At 41.3% G+C, this 19,463-nt stretch overlaps 1 protein-coding gene across 1 annotated transcript; it reads left to right on the plus strand.

Annotated features, from left to right (window-relative positions):
- The first annotated feature begins 237 nt into the window (after nt 1-237).
- Nucleotides 238-19,458, plus strand: nudt6 (nudix (nucleoside diphosphate linked moiety X)-type motif 6). Its single transcript, XM_049585438.1, has 5 exons — nt 238-616; nt 1,822-2,025; nt 12,745-12,800; nt 17,569-17,623; nt 19,063-19,458. Exons 1-5 carry the CDS (start codon nt 361-363, stop codon nt 19,443-19,445), a joined length of 954 nt encoding a protein of 317 aa, XP_049441395.1. The 5' UTR covers nt 238-360; the 3' UTR covers nt 19,446-19,458.
- The last annotated feature ends 5 nt before the right edge of the window (nt 19,459-19,463 follow it).

Genomic DNA, 19,463 nt, shown 5'->3' on the forward strand with positions numbered 1-19,463 from the left:
ACAAGCTACAGCAACGTCATAAATTCATTGTCAAAGTTGATATTTGGTCGATTTAAACGGTTTTATGTTAACCGAATTTAACATCATACCATAAGGGTTGTTTTAGCGAAAGTTAATGCTGGTAACTTATCTTTAAAGTATTTAGTGGCTAAAATGTCAGTTAGGAGAATGGAGTTCGTCTTAGCACCACAGGAGCTACGGTGTTCTGTTGCTAGCTAGTCCTCGAGCAGTTTTCCCGGAGCATTACGGTATTTATGCAACTCCCAGGGCGGACGTTTACGTAACCGTACTGTACGGAAAGCACATGCCGGTTGAAGATTGAACAAACCTTTGATCGGTTGTTTATATCAGCGTAGTAACATGGCAGCCTGTGCCGTTGCTTCCAGGCTCTTGCCGTTAGTGAGAGGAACGATCTGCTGCAGAGCGTCTCGCCCCGCGCGCCCAGCTGTCCGTGCGGTCTCGTGCACAGCAGCTCGGTCTCAGCTCCACAGAGTGGACGGGTCCAGTGGTGGTCTACCGGGTAAAGTGGACCGATTCGGTGGAGTGACAGTGAACCTGGCTGAGGTCGGTTTACCGGTGGACATCAGTGAGAGCTCCTTCAGCAGGTTACTGCAGGGTAAGCTGACTGTTAGTGTGGTGTGAGACCGAGAGGAGAAACAATGCACACATCATGTCTTCCTATTAACCCACAGATCATTAACCTGCCTCAAACACTGACCACAGACTACAGTGGGCTGTGAAGAGTTTGAATGAGGGACTTACTGTGTAAAATCAATAATAAAGAAGGTGAAAGTCAGTTGTTACATATACATAGATGCAGGTGCTTGAAGGTGCTCTTTCCCTTAGGGTCCCCTTTTCTATCATTCAGCAAACTAACAAACCCATAGTGACATATTTAATGCCCTGAAACTGTACACTAAGCATAGTGAGGGGGGCCAAGGACTGGTGAGCGTCAGAGCCACTGTCCAGAACGCAACAACCAAGATCCAGGAATACACCAGGAAGATGGCCCCCAGTGATGAGCTGCTAAGTGAATACCTCAGGCAGCAGAAACCTGAGAACGCAGAAGAGAAGGACGAACCAGTATGGAAGGACAAGGCCTGGCCGACTTCAAGAAACCCTGCCAGTGGCTGTAAGAGGCTGGACTGGGGGACAGCATAGAAGCACTAATCATGGCAGCACAGGAACAGGCACTTAGTGTAACATCAATAGAAGCAGGGGTCTACTACAGCAGACAGGACCCCAGGTGCAGGCTGTGCAAAGATGCTCCAGAGGCAGTTCAGCACATAACAGCAGGGTTTGAGATGCAGGCAGGAAGAGCATACGTGGAACGCCATAACCAAGCGGCTGGCATAGTGTACAGGAACATCTGCACTGAGTATGGGCTGAAGTCCCAAGGTCACCATGGAAGACACCTCCGAAGGTGGTTGAGAAAGACCGAGCTAAGATCCTGTGGGACTTCCAGATCCAGACTGACAAACTGGTGATGGCTAAACCAACCGGACATTGTGTTGATGGACAAACAACAAAAAGCTGGAGCAATCCCGAACGACAGCAGCATCAGGAAGAAGGAACACGAGCAGCTCAGAAAATACCAAGGGCTGAAAGAGGAGCTAGAAAAGATGTGGGGAGTAAAGACAAAAGTGGTGCAAGTAGTAATGGGAGCACTGGGGGTGTGACTCCCAAACTGGGAGAGTGACTCCAGCAGATTACAGGTACAACATCTGAGCTCTCTGTCCAAAGGTGCAGTCCTAGGAACAGTAAATATATGGAACCCTCAAACTCCCAGCTAACTTTTGACTCACTCTTTGTGCTCCACAGATTCTTTGGCCCAGTGGAAAGCAGAGGGCAAAGCTGCAGTGTGGCTTCGAGTGCCCATCTCACTGAGTCGATGTGCCGCCGCTGCCTCTGCTCACGGCTTCACCTTCCATCACGCCAAACACGACCACGCTGTGTTGGCCCTCTGGTTGGGAGAAGGGGAAAGCAGGCTGCCTGGGTTTGCAACTCACCAAATTGGAGTGGCAGGTAGAGACCTTTAGACTGAAAGCTCATTTTTGACTTTTGGAAATAGCAGTTTGGCACAAAATAATATAACTTACAATAATAAGTTTGCTCAGGTGTCATGGATCTGATGGCGGCTGTAAGACGCAGATGAAAACTCAAACATTCGAGGTTGCTTGTATTTAGTACTAGCCAAAATTTCATGTATACTACTTAGCTACTGTCTTGTTATGGCTATGTCATCACTCATTTTATGAATACATATTATCACAATTAATTAAAGGGATAGTTAAGATTTTTTTTAAGTGGGTTTGTAAGTGGTACTTAAAATGTAATTTAGCTACCTAAAAAGTCCCACCTAAAGAAAATCAGTGTCAGTTTAAGTGTACTCTATGTTTAGAGTATTGTCACTGCTTTACCTTAAAGTCAGGCGGTGGTTTCCAACGGGAAAGTGAAGCCATTATATTGTTCTCTTCAAAGCCAGACTCCATTGAGAAAAACAGTGATTTAACATAGTGAACACAGCAGCAGCTGGTCAGTTTGTGTCAATGTTTGACTTTCACATATAAAAAGGTTAGTTTGGAGTCATTAAAGTCCCACTCCCGTGTTCAGTGAGCTAAAATTGCTGTTTTTGTCAGTGGCTTTAAGGAGAGCATAGATGTGTTGTGCTGACTGTGGGGAAAAGTACCCCATCAGTGTTCATTTTGACAGCTATTTCAGATTTTGGGCCTGTCCCAATACCCACACTTCCCCTAGAAATACCCACTTGCACTTGGTTGTGCGCGTTCACGTTGAGGCTAGTGGTGTCCCAAAACAGAATTGAGGTAGTGGAAGTTGTTTCCAACACTTAAAACCCGCCCTAGATTCCAAGGGAGCCCCGACCCACACTTTCAACGAAGTGGAAGATGAAATTTCCCTTGTGAAGTCAGCAACTTTGGCAAGTTTTGGAAAACAATTTGTTACTGTACGATCGAAATGTAGGCTATACAAACAAGAGATGGTTGGACATCAGCAACTTGGGTGAACACAGTGTCAAAATATTTAAACAAATCGACTAGAGACGACGATCAAAATGAATCAGAACTAGAAGGCGTCGTAAGTGCCTCCTGTTTTCAGCATTTCTTCTCCGTTGATTCATCAGACGGAGGAGAATAAACATAGCACACAACACAAGCGCTGGAGCCGGCATTTTCAAACCTGAATGACTGCCGGTATCTTGCGTCGCTACTTTGCGTGACGTATGCCTGCACGTCGACCACACTGATTTGCATGAGTTAGTGTCTCATTTCTTAGGGAAAGATCACTATCCTAATATTTTTCACTTCCCTCATCAAGGGTTATCTCGCAAACGAGGGCACTCACCAAGTGGAAGATTTAAGAGGTAGAAATGGGATTGGGCCTTAGTCTTGAGATGGAAATGCTTATTAGTTTTAGTCACATTTTAGTCATTTTCATCCTTCATAGTTTTAGTTTAGTTTTAGTCGAACTCAAAACATTTTAGTTGATGAAAATTCATGACATTTTAGTCATTACTTTTAGTCAGGGTTTTTCCACATTTTTTTTATCTGTATTTTTAATTCATGTATCAGAAATCAAAATCAGGGGGCGTCGGTAGTACAGTGGATAGTGCCGGTGCCCCATGTACAAAGGTGATGCCTCGCCCGTCGGTCGCAGGTTCGACTCCAGCTTGCAACCATTTGCTGCATGTCACCCCCCACTCTCTCTCTCTCTCTCTCCCCCATTTCACTCTATCCTGTACATTAAAGGCAAAAAGCCCAAAAAAAATAATCTTTAAAAAAAAAGGAGAAAGAAATCAAAATCAAGGTGACAGGTTATATAAAAATTTCACATGGCCAATTTTTTTCTACAACTCCAAATAATTTCTGCACACTTACAAACTTGAATTTCTCCAGCAGTTTTTGACAGTTTCAAGGGGTGGTTTATGAGCACGCACTTCCTGATCTTTTTCGTCACGTCACATGTTGTCTCATTGATGAAAATTACGTATGCATTTTATGTTAGTTTTAATTACCAAGGTCTATTTTTAGCTCATCATCGTCTTGTTTTCATCACGGAATAAAGGTAGTTGGCAAAACATTTTCGTCATAGTTTTTGCCAATGAAATAAACATTGTACCCCATACGACCCCACTTCAAGAAGTCTGAACTAACACAATAAAATTACATCAGAACCAAACATATGATATATAGATGGTGGAACAAAGCAGTCGCTGAATTTGTCTATAATGTATTTAAGTTTTAATTAATAATATAATTCCTTTAACTTAAAGAAATTCAAATTTACAGCATATACTAGTTTTTCATTTTAAGTATTTAGTTTTATAAACTTATGTAATCAAATCAAATCAAATCAAGTTTATTTATATAGTACATTTAAAAACAACCGCAGTTGACCAAAGTGCTGTACAAATTAAACAAATGACGCACAAATATGTAACAATATAACATGCACACAAATATAAAACAGAATAACTCTGGTAAGAACAATTACATATGTAAAAAGATTATAAAATACTAGAATATTAAAGCTACGAGCAACCAAAGGCCATTGAAAACATGCACAATCTAATGTTTACGCACACTACAGACATTTATCAAATTTTCATTCCACAGTGAAGACCCGAGGCTGTGACTGGCAGAGCTTCATCTTGTGTGACGTTACATCTGACCGACCGAGCTGAACACGAGCTCCCGAGACTCACAAGCCCAAATCATTACTGATCTGGTGGTAATGTTACCCCATTAGAGATGAGAAATGGACAGAGACTGCACTTATTGCTTTTACATAAATGAGTGCTTCAGGTTTTGGAAAGGGTTACACACACTACAGATGACATAAGCTTCAGTAGAGTTTTAGAAGATACAGAAGTGTGTGTTTTGTGTTTAGGCATAAACCCTCTTTTTTTGCTCTAAAATCAAAATCAAGTAGCAGTAATAAAATAATAAAGCTGGGGTAAACTCTGACTTGCATATAACAACTGCTTATTTTTCTTTTCTAAAGTATGAGAGGTTGTTTGTCTGTTGGGCTGTTATGTATTTTCAACTTTGGCCCATTTCACTTGCGTAAATGGAAATTCACTCCTCAGGACTGTGAATGTGGGGAGAAGAGCAACAAAGGGAGGAGTTGCAGACCTGAACTGTGCTAAGTTACTGGTCGTCCAGCAGAGGGCAGACTGTGGTTTATACCTTTCAAGAGTGGATGCACTTGAAGCATGTCAGAACATGTCCAGAGCATCCTTCAGTGTGGAACGGGGTCCAAAATTTCCCCTTTTTTGTTGCCAGAATATCCAGGAGCAAACAGTGATGAAACTAATGTTAGGAATTTGAAATACGTAGCTGTTTACATGATCTGATACTCGTTTGCTCGGGTGCTTGCAAATTGTTACTTTGAATGCAACACAAAAAGGCACACATAAAGTAAAAGACTGTGATGGTAAAGACTTAAATTATAGCAGCACTCAATAAAAAGAAAGAAATAAAAAACAGGAACTGAAAAAATGAAATCTTGAGTGGGGAAACACCAGAAGAAGGGGTTAAAAACTCAAATAGATAAATACACAATAACAATAAATACAAAATTAAAAAAAAGGTATAACGTTCAATTAAAAGCCAGGCTAAAGAGGTAGGTCTTGAGTTTGCTTTTAAAGACATCAACACTCTGCAGCCCTCAGGTCTTCAGGCAGGCTGTTCCACAGACGTGTACCATAGTTATGAAATGATGCCTCACCGTGGGTTTTTGTCCTGAACTTAGGGATGATTAAAAGGCCACGACCAGAAGACCTGTGAGTTCTAGAGGGCTCATATGATGAATAGGTAGGACTAAGACTATTAACAGCTTTATAAACCAATAAAAGGGTCTTAAAATGAATTCTGAAGCACACAGGAAGCCAGTGCGGAGACTTTAATATTGCTGTAATGTGTGCTCTCTTTCAGGTCCTTGCCAGCGTACGTGCAGCTGAGTTTTGTAATAACTGTATCTGAGCAATGTTTTTCTTAGGACCAGAGAGTAGAGCATTACAGTATTCAATTCTGCAGTTAACAAAAGCAGGCATCAGTGTCTCTGTGTTGGCTTGGGAGAGAAACGGTCGCACTCTGGCAATATTCTGACGATGATAAAATCCAGTTTTGGTTATACTTCTAATATGTGGTTAAAAACTAAGATTCGAATCAAAGATAACTCTGAGGTTATTCACTTGCTGACAGGGTTTTAGAGCCAGTTCTTTCTCTCTCTGAAGCTTCAGGACCAATAACTAAGACCTCGGTTTTGCCCTGGCTGAGTTGAAGAAAGTTTTCTGCAATCCAGGACTTGATATCTAAAATACAGTTAAAAAGGGCCCTGATTCATCACGGGACACAGCGATGTACAGCTGTGTGTCATCAGCGTAACTATGGAAACTGATGCTGTGCCTCCCTATGACGTTTCCAAGTGGCAGCATGTAAAGATTAAAAAGTGTTGGACCTAAGTTTTAACCTGCTCTACAACATAGTTCAGTTTAATCACTAATTTAACAACATTTATGGGTGTTTCACAATTTGTTGTAGTTGTGGCCAGTACACCTGTAACTGAGCCTAGCATGATACAATCATTTTAGAGGCACTGGACAGCAGTGCTCTGCTAGAAACACATTTACAAAGGAGATATGAGCCCAACTGTTCAATCTAAATACCCAAAAGTGGAAAGTTGGTATTTCAAGGTGAAAGTGACCCTGAATTAAAACTTACCAACTGTAACACTGCAGAACTGACTCCAGATTCAATCTGCAGGTTGACTCGAGCTGCTGATGTTTACAGTGGGATGTGGGATGTAACATGGTTAGCTCAACTGAAGAGTCAAACAAAACAGTAGGTTATAAATATTGTCCAAAACGAAGCAGAGGAAAATTCTGCCTGAGCGTATAAAGGCAGGGGTTATAATGCTGATTTATTTATGCCATGCCGAATTTAGATTTAGGTTGTAACAAAACACCTAAAGTTTTCTCCTTTAGTATGACATCCCTTAAAAGGTTTCCTTTGTTAAGGACAGATGTTAACTTGTTGACTGCGTTGAAAGAGATTTTACAGCGCTAAAAGTTTCCATGGAGATTGTTTGTTTGCTTGGACTCACGCTTGTGATGCCTGTTATCGTTTTACAAAGTTGTCTTGTAGTTAGATGATGAAAAATGGCAGAAGAAGAGAAGACATGAAAATCATATTGGTCAGAGGAGGATAAGATTAAACCTCTAGAGGAACACAATCATAGAAAGCACAAACTACAAAGTAATTTGATCCTCAAATACCAAAAACAATTACACGAAGAAATTGCAATAAAAAAGAATTAAGTCAAATCTGTAAAACATATTTTAGACACCCAAAAAAAGTCTCACCGAAAAAAGTTCCACATCTATGCTCTTTTCAGAGCCACCAGAGTCCATTGAGGAAAAACTGCGATTTAACCACTTTAAATGCTCAAGTCACACAATAACTTAAAATACATAACTGATCGAGGCAGTGGTAGACCAGCAGCTCCTGTGTCAGCGATGTTAAACCACTGTTATTTTCAGTCTGGCTTTGAAGAAAGTGATATAACGGCTTCAGTTCCCTGTTTGAAAGGACTGTCTGACAGCAATGTAAAGCAGTGAAAATATTCTCAGTGTAGTGGACACTTAAACTGAGATTGACTGTTTTCGGTGGGACTTTTTTTTTAAATGGCTAATGTACGTTTTATTGCCGGCCCCGTCCACAGCAGTACATTGCTTAGCTTTCATGTTGGTACTCCTGCCTGCTTCTCCAAACTAGGGGCACGTCAACTGACATCTACTGTAGGTGATACACTGCGTCATACAGCTCTGCCTCAAATAATCAGAACTATCCCTTTAAATTGACAAATCAAGGGCCCGTCCCAATGTCCCCCCCTTAGCCCTACCCCTTGATTTGCGCGTTCCTGCGAGGAGTAGGGGTGTCCCAATTCCTTTTTGCGTGTAGGGGACATAACGAAGGGTAGTGGGTATGAAACTAGCCCTTCGGAACGAGGGATTTCAGATGCTGACTTGCCAGCAAGGGGTAGATGTCGCCATGGCTACCACCAAGCAAGAGACAGGGAAAAAAGTTTTTATTGCTATTCACGATGTCTAGATTGGAGTTGACAGAAAGCTAGCCAGCTAGCTAACGTTACCGTCGTCAGGTTGCTTGTTAGCTAGCTAGCTAGCTTGCACTATCTGGCGTCTGTCATCTGTCCTGTTCTGCGAAATTGTCGGATCTTTCACATTGCGATAACATGCCAGCTAGTATAACTATGCTGCCTCGTAATGTTAGCTGGTTAGCTAGTTAGCTAGCTAGCAGAAGTCCCCTGTCGTACATATCTTATTACTCTCATGGTACGTTAGTAGCAAGCATAATAGTAGCTAACGTTACCGTTACGTTGTAGATGCCAGTTGGAAATGTAGATGGCTCGTGGCTTCCTGTTTAAAGTAGTAACGTATGCGTGAACGTAACTGACGTGGTTAACAAACCAGTGGGTGGCCTCAAAATGGCTACATCCACACTATAATTAATGCTATTACCATAAAACTTAAATTAGTAGCCCAGGCTATTATTTACTTCTGTCAGTGAACTCAACAGGCCTATATTTGGGACAGGCCTTTAATTCCTTTCACACAAAACAGTTGCTCAGTAAAGATGGGAAGTAAAATAAAATTAAGCCAGTTTAAATATTACTTGTTAAAAAAAATTAGGCTTTAGATATTTTATCAATTATGAATCATTACAGCACGTGACCTACCGACACAGCACCACTTTATCCTCTTAAGACAATGTTTACAACTTCTATTAGTTTTTATGAAAAACTTTTTTGATCCTTTTGATCTAAAACTATAAAACTATAAACTATAATCGAGGAATAGGCACATAAATTCAGGTAGCCAACAACCCAATTTTATACATCTGAAGAACATCTATGAAAAAAAAGGACTGCATGGCAACCAGACCAGGCCTCTAATTGAGACAGGCCTTTATTAGTCAAAATGTGTAGACACACCAGGCTAGTAAAAGGGACTGGGCATTTAATTGGGACAAAGTTTTTAATTAAAGTTTTAGGGTATATAGATGGTATTCTGAGAACAGGTCTGCTCTGCAGCATCTCAACCTGTCCACACAATATCTACATAATTATACTGCATTCACCATACTAAAGGATGAGTAACCTGACCTGCACAGAGCCTTAACAGGAAGTGTAACAAAGGAAATGTGTTTTGGCTTATATATAGAAATTTAAGCACTGTTATTGTGAATCATTACGAGTGTTTTACGGTTCAATACATCACCTAGTGAGTCACTGAGCATTTCTAATAATTGTATTTTGGAGAGCATTCTTTTCAATGCTGTCTCCTCCACATCAAAGTAAAGTGTGTGTAAATTTTAAATCAGACGATGTGTGCCAGACTCGATGCATAATATTATCTTGCATGGAAACCTAGGAAGCAAAATCAGGGTCCCTAACATGTTAAACTAATTCATGACTAAATCAGAGCAGATCAGATTTCTACATCTGACCTCAGTGTGACCTCATAGTATACAGCAGATATTACTGTCAACCTATAATTACTGTATGAACCAAGAAGTGGTGGGAGAAGCCTACATGAAATACGAATTAAGTGAAGACTTAAAACTTCATAGTGGCTCGGAGGCCAACTGTAACCTCAAGCGATTAACAGTCTTTTACTACAGAGCCCACAGTTCCCCTGTGATGATTGCTTCTGGGCTTTTTGTCTCATAATTCCTATTCCCCCCTTTTTCTCCCCTGCTCCATGTGAGCATTTTGTTTCCTAGACTGAAGGCTACATAATGATAGCCTCCCCTAGCAGCAGCCAGGCCTCCTCCTGTGAAGCGCCATATGGCACAGGGATCGGGGGGATGACATCAGTTTCCACTTGGAAGTCCAAGTCAGGCCTTTAAGACGACCCATCCCTCTTTACACATCTGTGACATTCATTTAAGGAGGCCCGTCCCGGTCGGTCAGACGGAACAACCGGAAAAGAAAGTGGCCCGTTTTACCTCCTCCTCCAGAGCTGTCAGCGGCTGCACATAGCTCCCTCTCTTAGTCACTACCTGCTGAAAAAAAAAAAGCTCCCAAGCGGGAGAGAAAAATGTTAATGTGGAAGTGGGATGTCCACATCATTCACAAGTACAGCTGAGTCACTCGGACTTTGTTGAGACTTGAGAAAGTAAAGAATTTTATTTTATGTTCTTAAGAACCCTATTTTTCATGTGCTCCATCCTTGTTGACTCAGTGGATGTTTCTGTCACTATTCCGCAACCTATTATTTTAAAGAAAAATAAGTTTTGTAGTCCCTAACCTGCGGCTCCAGAGCTGCATGCCGCTCTTTAGACCATTGCTTCCCAACTAGTGGGTTGTGGTCCTAAAGTGGGTAATGGGTCCATTCTGAATGGACCGCAAGTGAAATCTGTAAAAAAAAACACACTTGATTTTTAAGCACAGTGAATTTCCAGCACAAGCTTTAAGTTTGAAATGCTCTTTCCTGCTGTTGAGTGAATAAATAATGGACAGCTACTTGACAGACAGCAAACTAGCTTGACGACATGGCCAAACGCAAGTGTAACACTGAATATATTAAACTTTGTGGACCTTGAACTAATGACTAAGGAGAATTCTGGACCCCACGGCTGGACTAGTTGGGAACCACCGCTTTAGACACTGTGACTCCCTGCGGCTTTGACGTAAAAATCTATTGAAATAAATAATGGTTATTTTTTAACATTCAGATTTTCATTTGTCATTGTTGGCAGCCTAAACTGATTGTTGCATTCTAATATTGTAAAAAATGTGTAGCCTATACATCGAATTAGAAGATGTTTTCCATTTCATCAACTAAACGTGCATCATACAGCTACGGCCTGGAGCCTTTAAATTTTACCCGACTTCAGTTGAGGTGGCTAGATTAATTGATTAATTCGCTTTCACCATCAATGCTGCAAAGATAAAGTACTAAATAATTATATATTACACACTGTGGAGTAGCCACCTTGTAGTAAATCATTTTAATGAATGTTCTTTAGACTTACTTGTAATTTTTATGGGCTAATTTAAACTTAATAGGCTGATAGGTCAATAATGGCTCTTTTAATAGTAAAGGTTGACCCCGATTTAGCCCTACCGCACTGTTGTGCACGTTCACGTCTAGGGATAGGGTGTCCTGCTTCTTGTTGGAATGGAGGGGTGTTATGAAGTGTTAGGGCTAGATGGCCCTCTAAATGGAAGTTTTTCACAGGTACAATCCAAACCGAGTTGTGCAAAAAATCACTGGCAAGATGGCTCAGTAACCAACTAGCTACCTAGCTAGCTAGCTAGCTAACGTAACTTTGTTTTTTCTGATTTGTGCAAGACAGTCCCACATCTTGACATGGAAAACCCCATTATACCCCCTTTAATGGCACATGACGCCTAAAATTTAACTAAAGTCAAGCAGCGAAGTTGCTAAACTCTAATATCAGTGCAGACTGGCAGGCTAGCTAGCAGCACAGGTTGCTAACGTTAGCCTACAGAGCTCTGCTAGTGGCTTAGTAATAAAACAGTGTTCCTTTTCATGACTTGTGTAATCTATTGATAGCTTTAATCTTAAGTCGTGAACACACGGTGAGTGTACATGTTTTTCTATCGCCATCAGATAAACAGCAAATACTGTGATAATTTGCTGCAGTCACGCCTTTTTTTTACGTAATACCAATAACTTTTCAGGACCTTGAAGTCTCAACCATTAACCCTTGTAGCTCTGCTCTGAAAGGCAAAGGGGCATTCGAAAACAAGGCGTAGGGTTAAATGTAAGAAATGGGATTGGGTGCTGATGTTAAAGCAGCTATAGTCGATATTTTTATATCACAGATGCATCACGTCTACTTGTGGATGAAAGCCATCTCCCATAGTGTCGAAACCCACCGCAAATTATCACCCAAATCTACTCGTTATCAGCTGCACGTAGCATTTCAGCAGCTTTCAGCTCCATGTTTTGGTTTTCGGTCCACTACTTTACTGCTTTAGTTCACTCTCACCGTTCTCATCAGCACTGTCTCCAGATGCAGTTGGCAGATGTTTGCAGTCAAACTGCACGCCACCTGCACGCCACCTGCCCTGCACCAAACGACAGAGATAGTTAGCAACTAGCTGCTGGTGACCAAGGTGAAGCGTTTAGCAGCTAGAGAGTCAATTCAAACAGGTATAAACACTTTGTGGTATGACATGTCGTACTTTATTTAAGGCATATTGAGGCCTTACAGTGAGAGTACTTACAACTGTAATACACTTCTGGTATTGTATAGAGCTTTGAATTAAAGTCAAGTGGCACTTTGTTACAGTTCTATTTTTTGTATAGCAGTTTGAGAAGTGGAATGAACTTAGATTCCCAAGCCCAGTCATGTTACTGTCATTCATTTGACTGGCTTGTCTGTGGACCTGATTGATCTTCAACAGCAGAGACGTGTTAGAAAATATTAAAGGCAGCTGTTGTGTCGTCTGAGGCCCGACAGAGCCTCAGTTCCAGGCTTTCTCCTCCACACAGTGCAGCTTTTATGTTGTGTCCAACCTAATAATTAACTCTGAGCTACACTGCCAACAGGTCTCCTTTTGAAATTGTTCTTACAGTAACTACAAAATGTGGACCAGCTTGTGCACTGGGGTGATAAGTGCTTGTAAAATATTTGAAATTAAATTCTGATTGTTTTTTTTGTTTTCCAGGTGCAGTTGTTGATGAATCCAATGGAAAAGTTCTTGTGGTCCAAGACAGGAACAAGGTACGTGTGTCACTTTGTTTGAATATACTTTACATTATAACCAGGGCTGCACGATATATCAGGCAATATTAACTTGCGTGATAAACACATGTCAAAAGGCTACAATATTACATGATTATTATGAGCTGCCCACTAATTACTTGACCAAACGTTAGTCGACCAGAGAGGTCATTAGTCGGCAAGATTTCACTGGTAGCTTAGTCGCAGAAAAAAAAAAAAAAAAACAACAAATGTGAAACTCTATCAGGAGCTGTTCCTTGTCAAAATAAATCCAAACCTATATGACTGGACCGTGTGGGACTTTAATTTCAAAGGACAGACACAGGAAGTGGCCACACTCAGCAGTCAGACAGGAGTCAGGTTAATTTCCAGGGCTGGTACCTGCGGTTATTCCACAGGCTAGTTAATAACATGTCGGGCAGGAAATCCAAAGTGTGGGATCATTTTGAGAAGATGAAGGACGAACCCAAGGTGATATGTAAACTCATCTTCATTGGTCGACTACAAACATGACGTATCACCTGAAACATGGAAGTAGCTACATGCCCATTAGCCCACAGCGTCATTAACAGGCGGCTCGCTCAGTGTGTGACGTGCACTTGTAGATAAAATATAGGCCTATATCAATGAAGATTCATTAGTACGGTTTTGTATTTCTCTGTAATGTAGCACAGTGTTAACAATGTTACTGATACTATTCTTTCTCACACCTTCAACTCAAACCACCAAAATATATCATTTAATCATTACATTAATATTGTTAATATTGTTAACATGCAGGAGACTAGTCGACTAATGGCCCTAAATGATGACTATTGGTCGACTAGGAAAATTCTTAGTCAAGGGAAGCCCTCAATAATAACATGCGTCCCTACTAAAAACACAGAGTAAAGCAGTTTCATGTTAAAAATCTATGTTTCTCCAATGCAGTTCAACACAGCAGGGGCTGCCCCATTTCAAGACATTTTAATGCGGAAAAGTTACGTATTATGTTTTTAATATTTGTTTATTTTTCGCAAGTAATATTGTTATCATGACATTCAATATAATCTTATATTTTCCTCATATCTTGAAGCCCTAATTATAATCAGTTGCCTATGATAACATTTATTAAAGATAAAATATGTTATATTTTTGCCATGTAGGCCATTTTAATTGAATTAAATTGAGATACAAATACTTTCTTTGTTTTATTTCCTGTAAATTTCTGCATGTGTTGGCTGTAGATTTGCTACTTTCCTGTAGGAGACTGAAATTTAAAAAAAAAAAGGATGGATGAAAATTCAGTTAGTTGTTTTAAATCAGGAATTCAGCATATGAAAAAGTGAACTGTAAGCACAGAGCAATAATTATTAATCCAAGGTGCAGTTAGTAAGTAGGCAGAATAACACAGAAAGAAAAATTATGACATATTTTGGCTGGTTGAAATTATTTTTGGCAGCTAGTTCACCAGCTCTTGCCTGGTTGAGCCAAAAAGCTCCAGTAATATTGGACACTGATTCTTCCATCCACAGTGAGAAACTGAGCCAGTGAAGCAGCAGATATTGTGGTGCTGCTAAAACTGTCTGTGATTAGTTCTGTTTATTTAGCGAGTTGTATATTGCCTCTGTTGATCCAAACGTGGGTGAAAATCCTCTCGGACCCTCAGCTCCTCTCACACTTAACATAGCTCCACACAACATTAGCTGACCTCAAGCAAACATGCTGTTTACATGAGCTGAATGCACTCAAACAACTTTGTGAGTGTGCTCCTCTGTCAGCTCTCACAGAGCTTCGCTGTAGTGCTTGAGCTGTTATGAGCTTGACTTACAACAGGCCTCTTTTAAAAGCTTTTCTGCACAGATTTGTTTGTAGTCTCAAAACAAGATTGCACCACGATGCTGCAATTTAGAGAGCAATTATGTTTTTAAGATACACCATCTAACTCAACTCGACACAAATGAGGCAACAAGTAAAGACCTTTCCACAGAAACTTTTTTTTATAACCTTAAAATTGGCTAAACTGTTCTGGTGAAGGCAGCAGCAACCCCTGGCCTTAATACAAACATACTATTTTCTAATGTGACCACACATCACCACCACTTCTGCTGCAGCTGCCAGGAATTCAAAGCATCAAACATCAGAAAGTCCTGGCATTGTGCGAACCCATGTAACACAAGATACACCAGTGTACAGTAGATCGTATGCACAGTGGGAATGCTGTAACTGTAGCTTTCTTCACACATGAGCCCTTCATAGCACGCCACTATTATAGGATGAAGCGAGAACTATGGTGACATTTTAACTGCTCAGAATGCCAGCACAGGGTTACACAAGTGTGAAACCTCAGAGCACCTTAGCATCACACAGTTGCTGCAGATTTGTCGGCTGCACATCCATGATGAGAATGTCCCGTTCCAGCACATCCCAAAGGCGCTCTATTGGACTGAGATCTGGTGACTGTGGAGGCCATTGGAGTACAGTGAACTCATTGTCATGTTTGAGATGATGTGAGCTTTGTGACATGGTGCGTTATCCTGCTGGAAGTAGCCATCAGAAGATGGACACACTCAGCAACAATACTCAGGTAGGCTGTGGTGTTTAAACCATGCTCAGTTGGTACTAAGAAAATCTCCCCCACACCATTACACCACCACCAGCAGCAGCAGCCTGAAGCGTTGATACAAGGCAGGATGGATCCATGCTTTCATGTTGTTTACACCAAATTCTGACCCTACCATCTGACTGTGGCAGCAGAAATCCAGACTCATCAGACCAGGCAACGTTTTTCCAATCTTCTATTGTCCAGTTTTGGTGAGCCTGTGTGAACTGTAGCCTCAGTTTCCTGTTGTGAGCTGACAGGAGTGGCACCTGGTGTGGTCTTCTGCTGCTGTAGCCCATCTGCTTCAAGGTTGGACAAGGTGTTGTTGCTTCAGAGATGGTCTTCTGCAGACCTTGGTTGGAACCAGTGGTTATTTGACTTCCTGTTGCCTTTCTATCATCTTGAACCAGTCTGGCCATTCTCCTCTGACCTCTGGCATCAATAAGGCATTTTGGCTCACTGGATATTTTCTCTTTTTGGGACCTTCCTCTGTAAATACTCAGACCAGCCCGTCTGGCACCAACAACCATGCCACATTCAAAGACACTTAGATCAGCTTTCTTCCTCATTCTGATGCTCAGTTTGAACTTCAGCAGGTCGTCTTTACCATGTCTACATGCCTGAATGCATTGAGCTGCTGCCATACGACTGGCTGATTAGCTATTTGCGCAAAGAAGCAGTTTAACAGGTGTACCTAATAAAGTGGCTGGTGAGTGTATATGACTACATGTCATTTGGGTTAACCAACCCCTTCAAAAGTAATGGTTTCCCTCCAAAATATATACACGATACAGAAGTTATTGAATTTCACATAACAGATAATGTGCAACAAACGTCCTGTTGTGCAGTCTTACTGCTTATCTCTCTTCAGTCTCTTAAAGTTCCAGTAGGAGTAGTCTGAGAGGGCACACATGGTTACTGTAAAATCTGCATCATGTGACAAAAATAGTTCACATTATAACTGACGGGATTTAAGCGGGCCTGTTTGCTGACAACATGTAGCATGTGTCGGGAATCTTAAGAGCATATAATGCATCTTGATGGCTTTTGTCCAGAAGCAGAGGGAAACAGTTAGTGGCCTGGACGTGTGGGAAGTGTTTTATCTCTTCCTCTCCTCCTCCTCCACCTCCTCCTCCTCCTCCTCTTCCTCCTCCCCATCGAGCTGTTTACTGGAAATGGGCTCTATAACAGTCTGGCCCTTGGCAGTACAGAGTCTCTGGCAGACCGAGCCAGTTCAGAGCTCACGAAGGGTTACGAACTTCCTGAAAAGAAACCAGGACATTATCACTCTCACATCTGAACAAAAGACAACTGCCAGATCCCCTGGTGGACTGAAGGCAATTTCATCCATCGGGGAGCTGAATGATGTCATGGGTGTTTGATTTAACCATCGTTCAATCATTTCCCAGCTGATTTAGCGTGAACAGTTTGCGTATGTTTGGCATCAAAGTGTTGGTATTATTACTTTCACATTTAGCTGTGACAGATCCTTTGAGGGTTCTGCATTTTACTCTGCAAAAAACCACACAGATTAGAGTAACACAAATTCTCTTTATTCCTTCTTTACCAGCACATTTTAGAAACAGCTCCAAAAATATAGCATTCTGTTGACAATACATGAAAATAGATGCTGTAGTGCATTTGTGTTCCTCACAACGAGGGGATTGGTAACACAATGATAAGATGATATAGCATTTCTGGAAAAAAAAAAGGCACTGCATACAAAATTCTTTAAGTAACTACAAAAATATATATACAACACTGACATCATAATTTAACCAGCAGCATACTGTCATTAAATATCAAGGATAAGTGGTGAAACAGTTTTGGAAGACACACTTCACCCCATCAAATGTAAAAGTCTCCAGAGTGTAATATAAAACAGAAAAGCAAAGGATGCTCAGATCAGAGCATTAAACATCTCTCTGCCTGTGTAACTATTAGTTCAGATATATATGATGATCCTTCAAATACATAGACTATTTATTTTCTACTGCCACACTGTGAGACGGCGCCACTGATTTAAAGAACTTGTGAGACACAAGTGACTTCAAACTGGACGACTGGAAGATTTTATGATTCAAAACGATTAAATTGACATTATTTTTACGTACACGTTGATATGACTCTAAGATACATTTACAGCAGTGCCATCTATCACAATTAATTTTTAACTTTGTGTTTCAGACAAAGAATGCTTGGAAGTTCCCCGGTGGCTTGTCTGATCCAGGAGAAAATATTGGTGAGTGTTACGCTCAACAGAGCAAGAAACTAATACAGTACATCTAGCTAAATCCTTCGATTTTAGTATTATGCTTAAAGGGACAGTTTACCCCACAATCAAAGGTGCATATTTTTCCTCTTACTTGCAGCGCTATTTATCCGTCCAGATTGCTTTGGTGTGAGTTGTCGAGTGTTGGAGATATGGCACTCAGCTTGTGGTGCTCAAAGTGCCAAAACAATACATTTGAAAAACTCAATAGCAATGTCTCTTTCTAGAAATCATGACTCGGTTACTCAAGATAATCCACAGACCTTGTTGTGAGCAGTTTAATGTGGGAGCCGTAACACCCCGCAGAAGGAAGCGTACATCTACTCATGGAGGAGAGGCATCATCCTCAGCTGAGCTGTAACGTTAGCTAGTAGTAAATGCATGCTTCCCTCTGCTTGATCATATGGTTGGCAAGCAGTTGGCGGGTGTAGCTCAATAGAAAGAAAATAGTTCCAACGTGAAAGTGCCGGGCTCCAAGGAATGCTGTTCAGCTTTGCAGCAAATTTTTCCCAGTGGCCACTTGTCGTATCGTAGCAACAAAACCATTATAAAAGAAAACTGTTGACAGGACACCTCGAACTGCAAACAAGGCCAATTATGAATCTTTCTGTTAGGAGTTTTTGATCCACAGAGGTTTTATATTTGTAAAGCCTTTCTTGAGCCAAGAAAAGCGTTTTAAAAGTCTGTCATGGTATGACAGTGAAAAGGGAAAAGGGAACTCATGGGCGAGGACAGCAGGGGAAACACAACTGCATATATTCAGTGGGTTGCATGCCACAGAAGTAAACCCAGAAGCTAGAAACTTTTTTTTGGCATATGCCCCCAGAAAGCAACTCCATTGGAATGAATGGCCACATTCTTGGGATCCATTATCTAGTTATTATCTGTGTTTTATCTTTATCAACCAGGTCATGGTTTCTGTGAGACACTGCTGTGCTTTGAGCACCACAAGCCGCGGGCCATCTAGTTCCATCGTATTCGAGAGAAGGCAGACATCTCTACGGCAAATATCTCCAACACTCACACTCACAATTAAGATAGATAAGTAGCACTACAGAGGAAAAACATGTGTTTTTGATTTTGGGTGAACTGTCCCTTTAATGATGATACACATACATTCATTTTAACTGTACAAAATAAGGCACATAATATATACGCAAAGAATTATATCTGTCTCTCCAAATTCACCTTTAACATTTTAAAAGCAGCTTTAATATTATATACATGACCCAACCCAAAAAGCAGCGTCAAACATTTGTCTTTACAAAAAATATATGAATTCTCCCTTTTCCCCCACGTCTAAACATCAAGGTGACTCTGACAAGGGAACATAAATATATTCCTATTCCGTCAGGATCTTTAAAATGCCTCCACATACATTTATTTATATGTTACTGAATCTCTCTCAGGTGCCACTGCCGTCCGTGAAGTCTTTGAGGAAACCGGCGTTCACTCTGAGTTCAGATCTCTGCTCAGCATCCGGCAGCAGCACAACCATCCGGGCGCTTTTGGCATGTCGGACATGTACATCATCTGCCGACTCAGCCCTCTCAGCTACGACATCAACTTCTGCACTCAGGAGTGTCTGCGCTGCGAGTGGCTGGACCTCGCCGAGCTGGCCAAGACTAACTACACTACGCCCATCACCTCTCGCGTAGCTCGGCTTCTGCTTTACGGCGTGGAGCAGGGCTTCGACAAGATCGACCTCACCATGGAGGAGCTTCCTGCTGTCTACTCTGGCATGTTTTACCAGCTGTACCACAGGCAGCTTCCACCGACACAAAAGTCCTAGCAGGCCATCATCAACCTG

This window comes from Epinephelus fuscoguttatus, linkage group LG9 (genome assembly GCF_011397635.1).
Source record: "Epinephelus fuscoguttatus linkage group LG9, E.fuscoguttatus.final_Chr_v1".
In the NCBI taxonomy this organism is placed as follows: Eukaryota; Metazoa; Chordata; class Actinopteri; order Perciformes; family Serranidae; genus Epinephelus; species Epinephelus fuscoguttatus.

What these genes read in the sequence shown, in the direction of transcription:
- nudt6 (XM_049585438.1), top strand. Translation starts at nt 361, where the DNA reads ATGGCAGCCTGTGCCGTTGCTTCCAGGCTCTTGCCGTTAGTGAGAGGA. An exon ending in CTTCAGCAGGTTACTGCAGG is followed by an intron (nt 617 to 1,821) that starts GTAAGCTGACTG and finishes TGTGCTCCACAG; the next exon opens with ATTCTTTGGCCCAGTGGAAA. An exon ending in TGATCCAGGAGAAAATATTG is followed by an intron (nt 17,624 to 19,062) that starts GTGAGTGTTACG and finishes AATCTCTCTCAG; the next exon opens with GTGCCACTGCCGTCCGTGAA.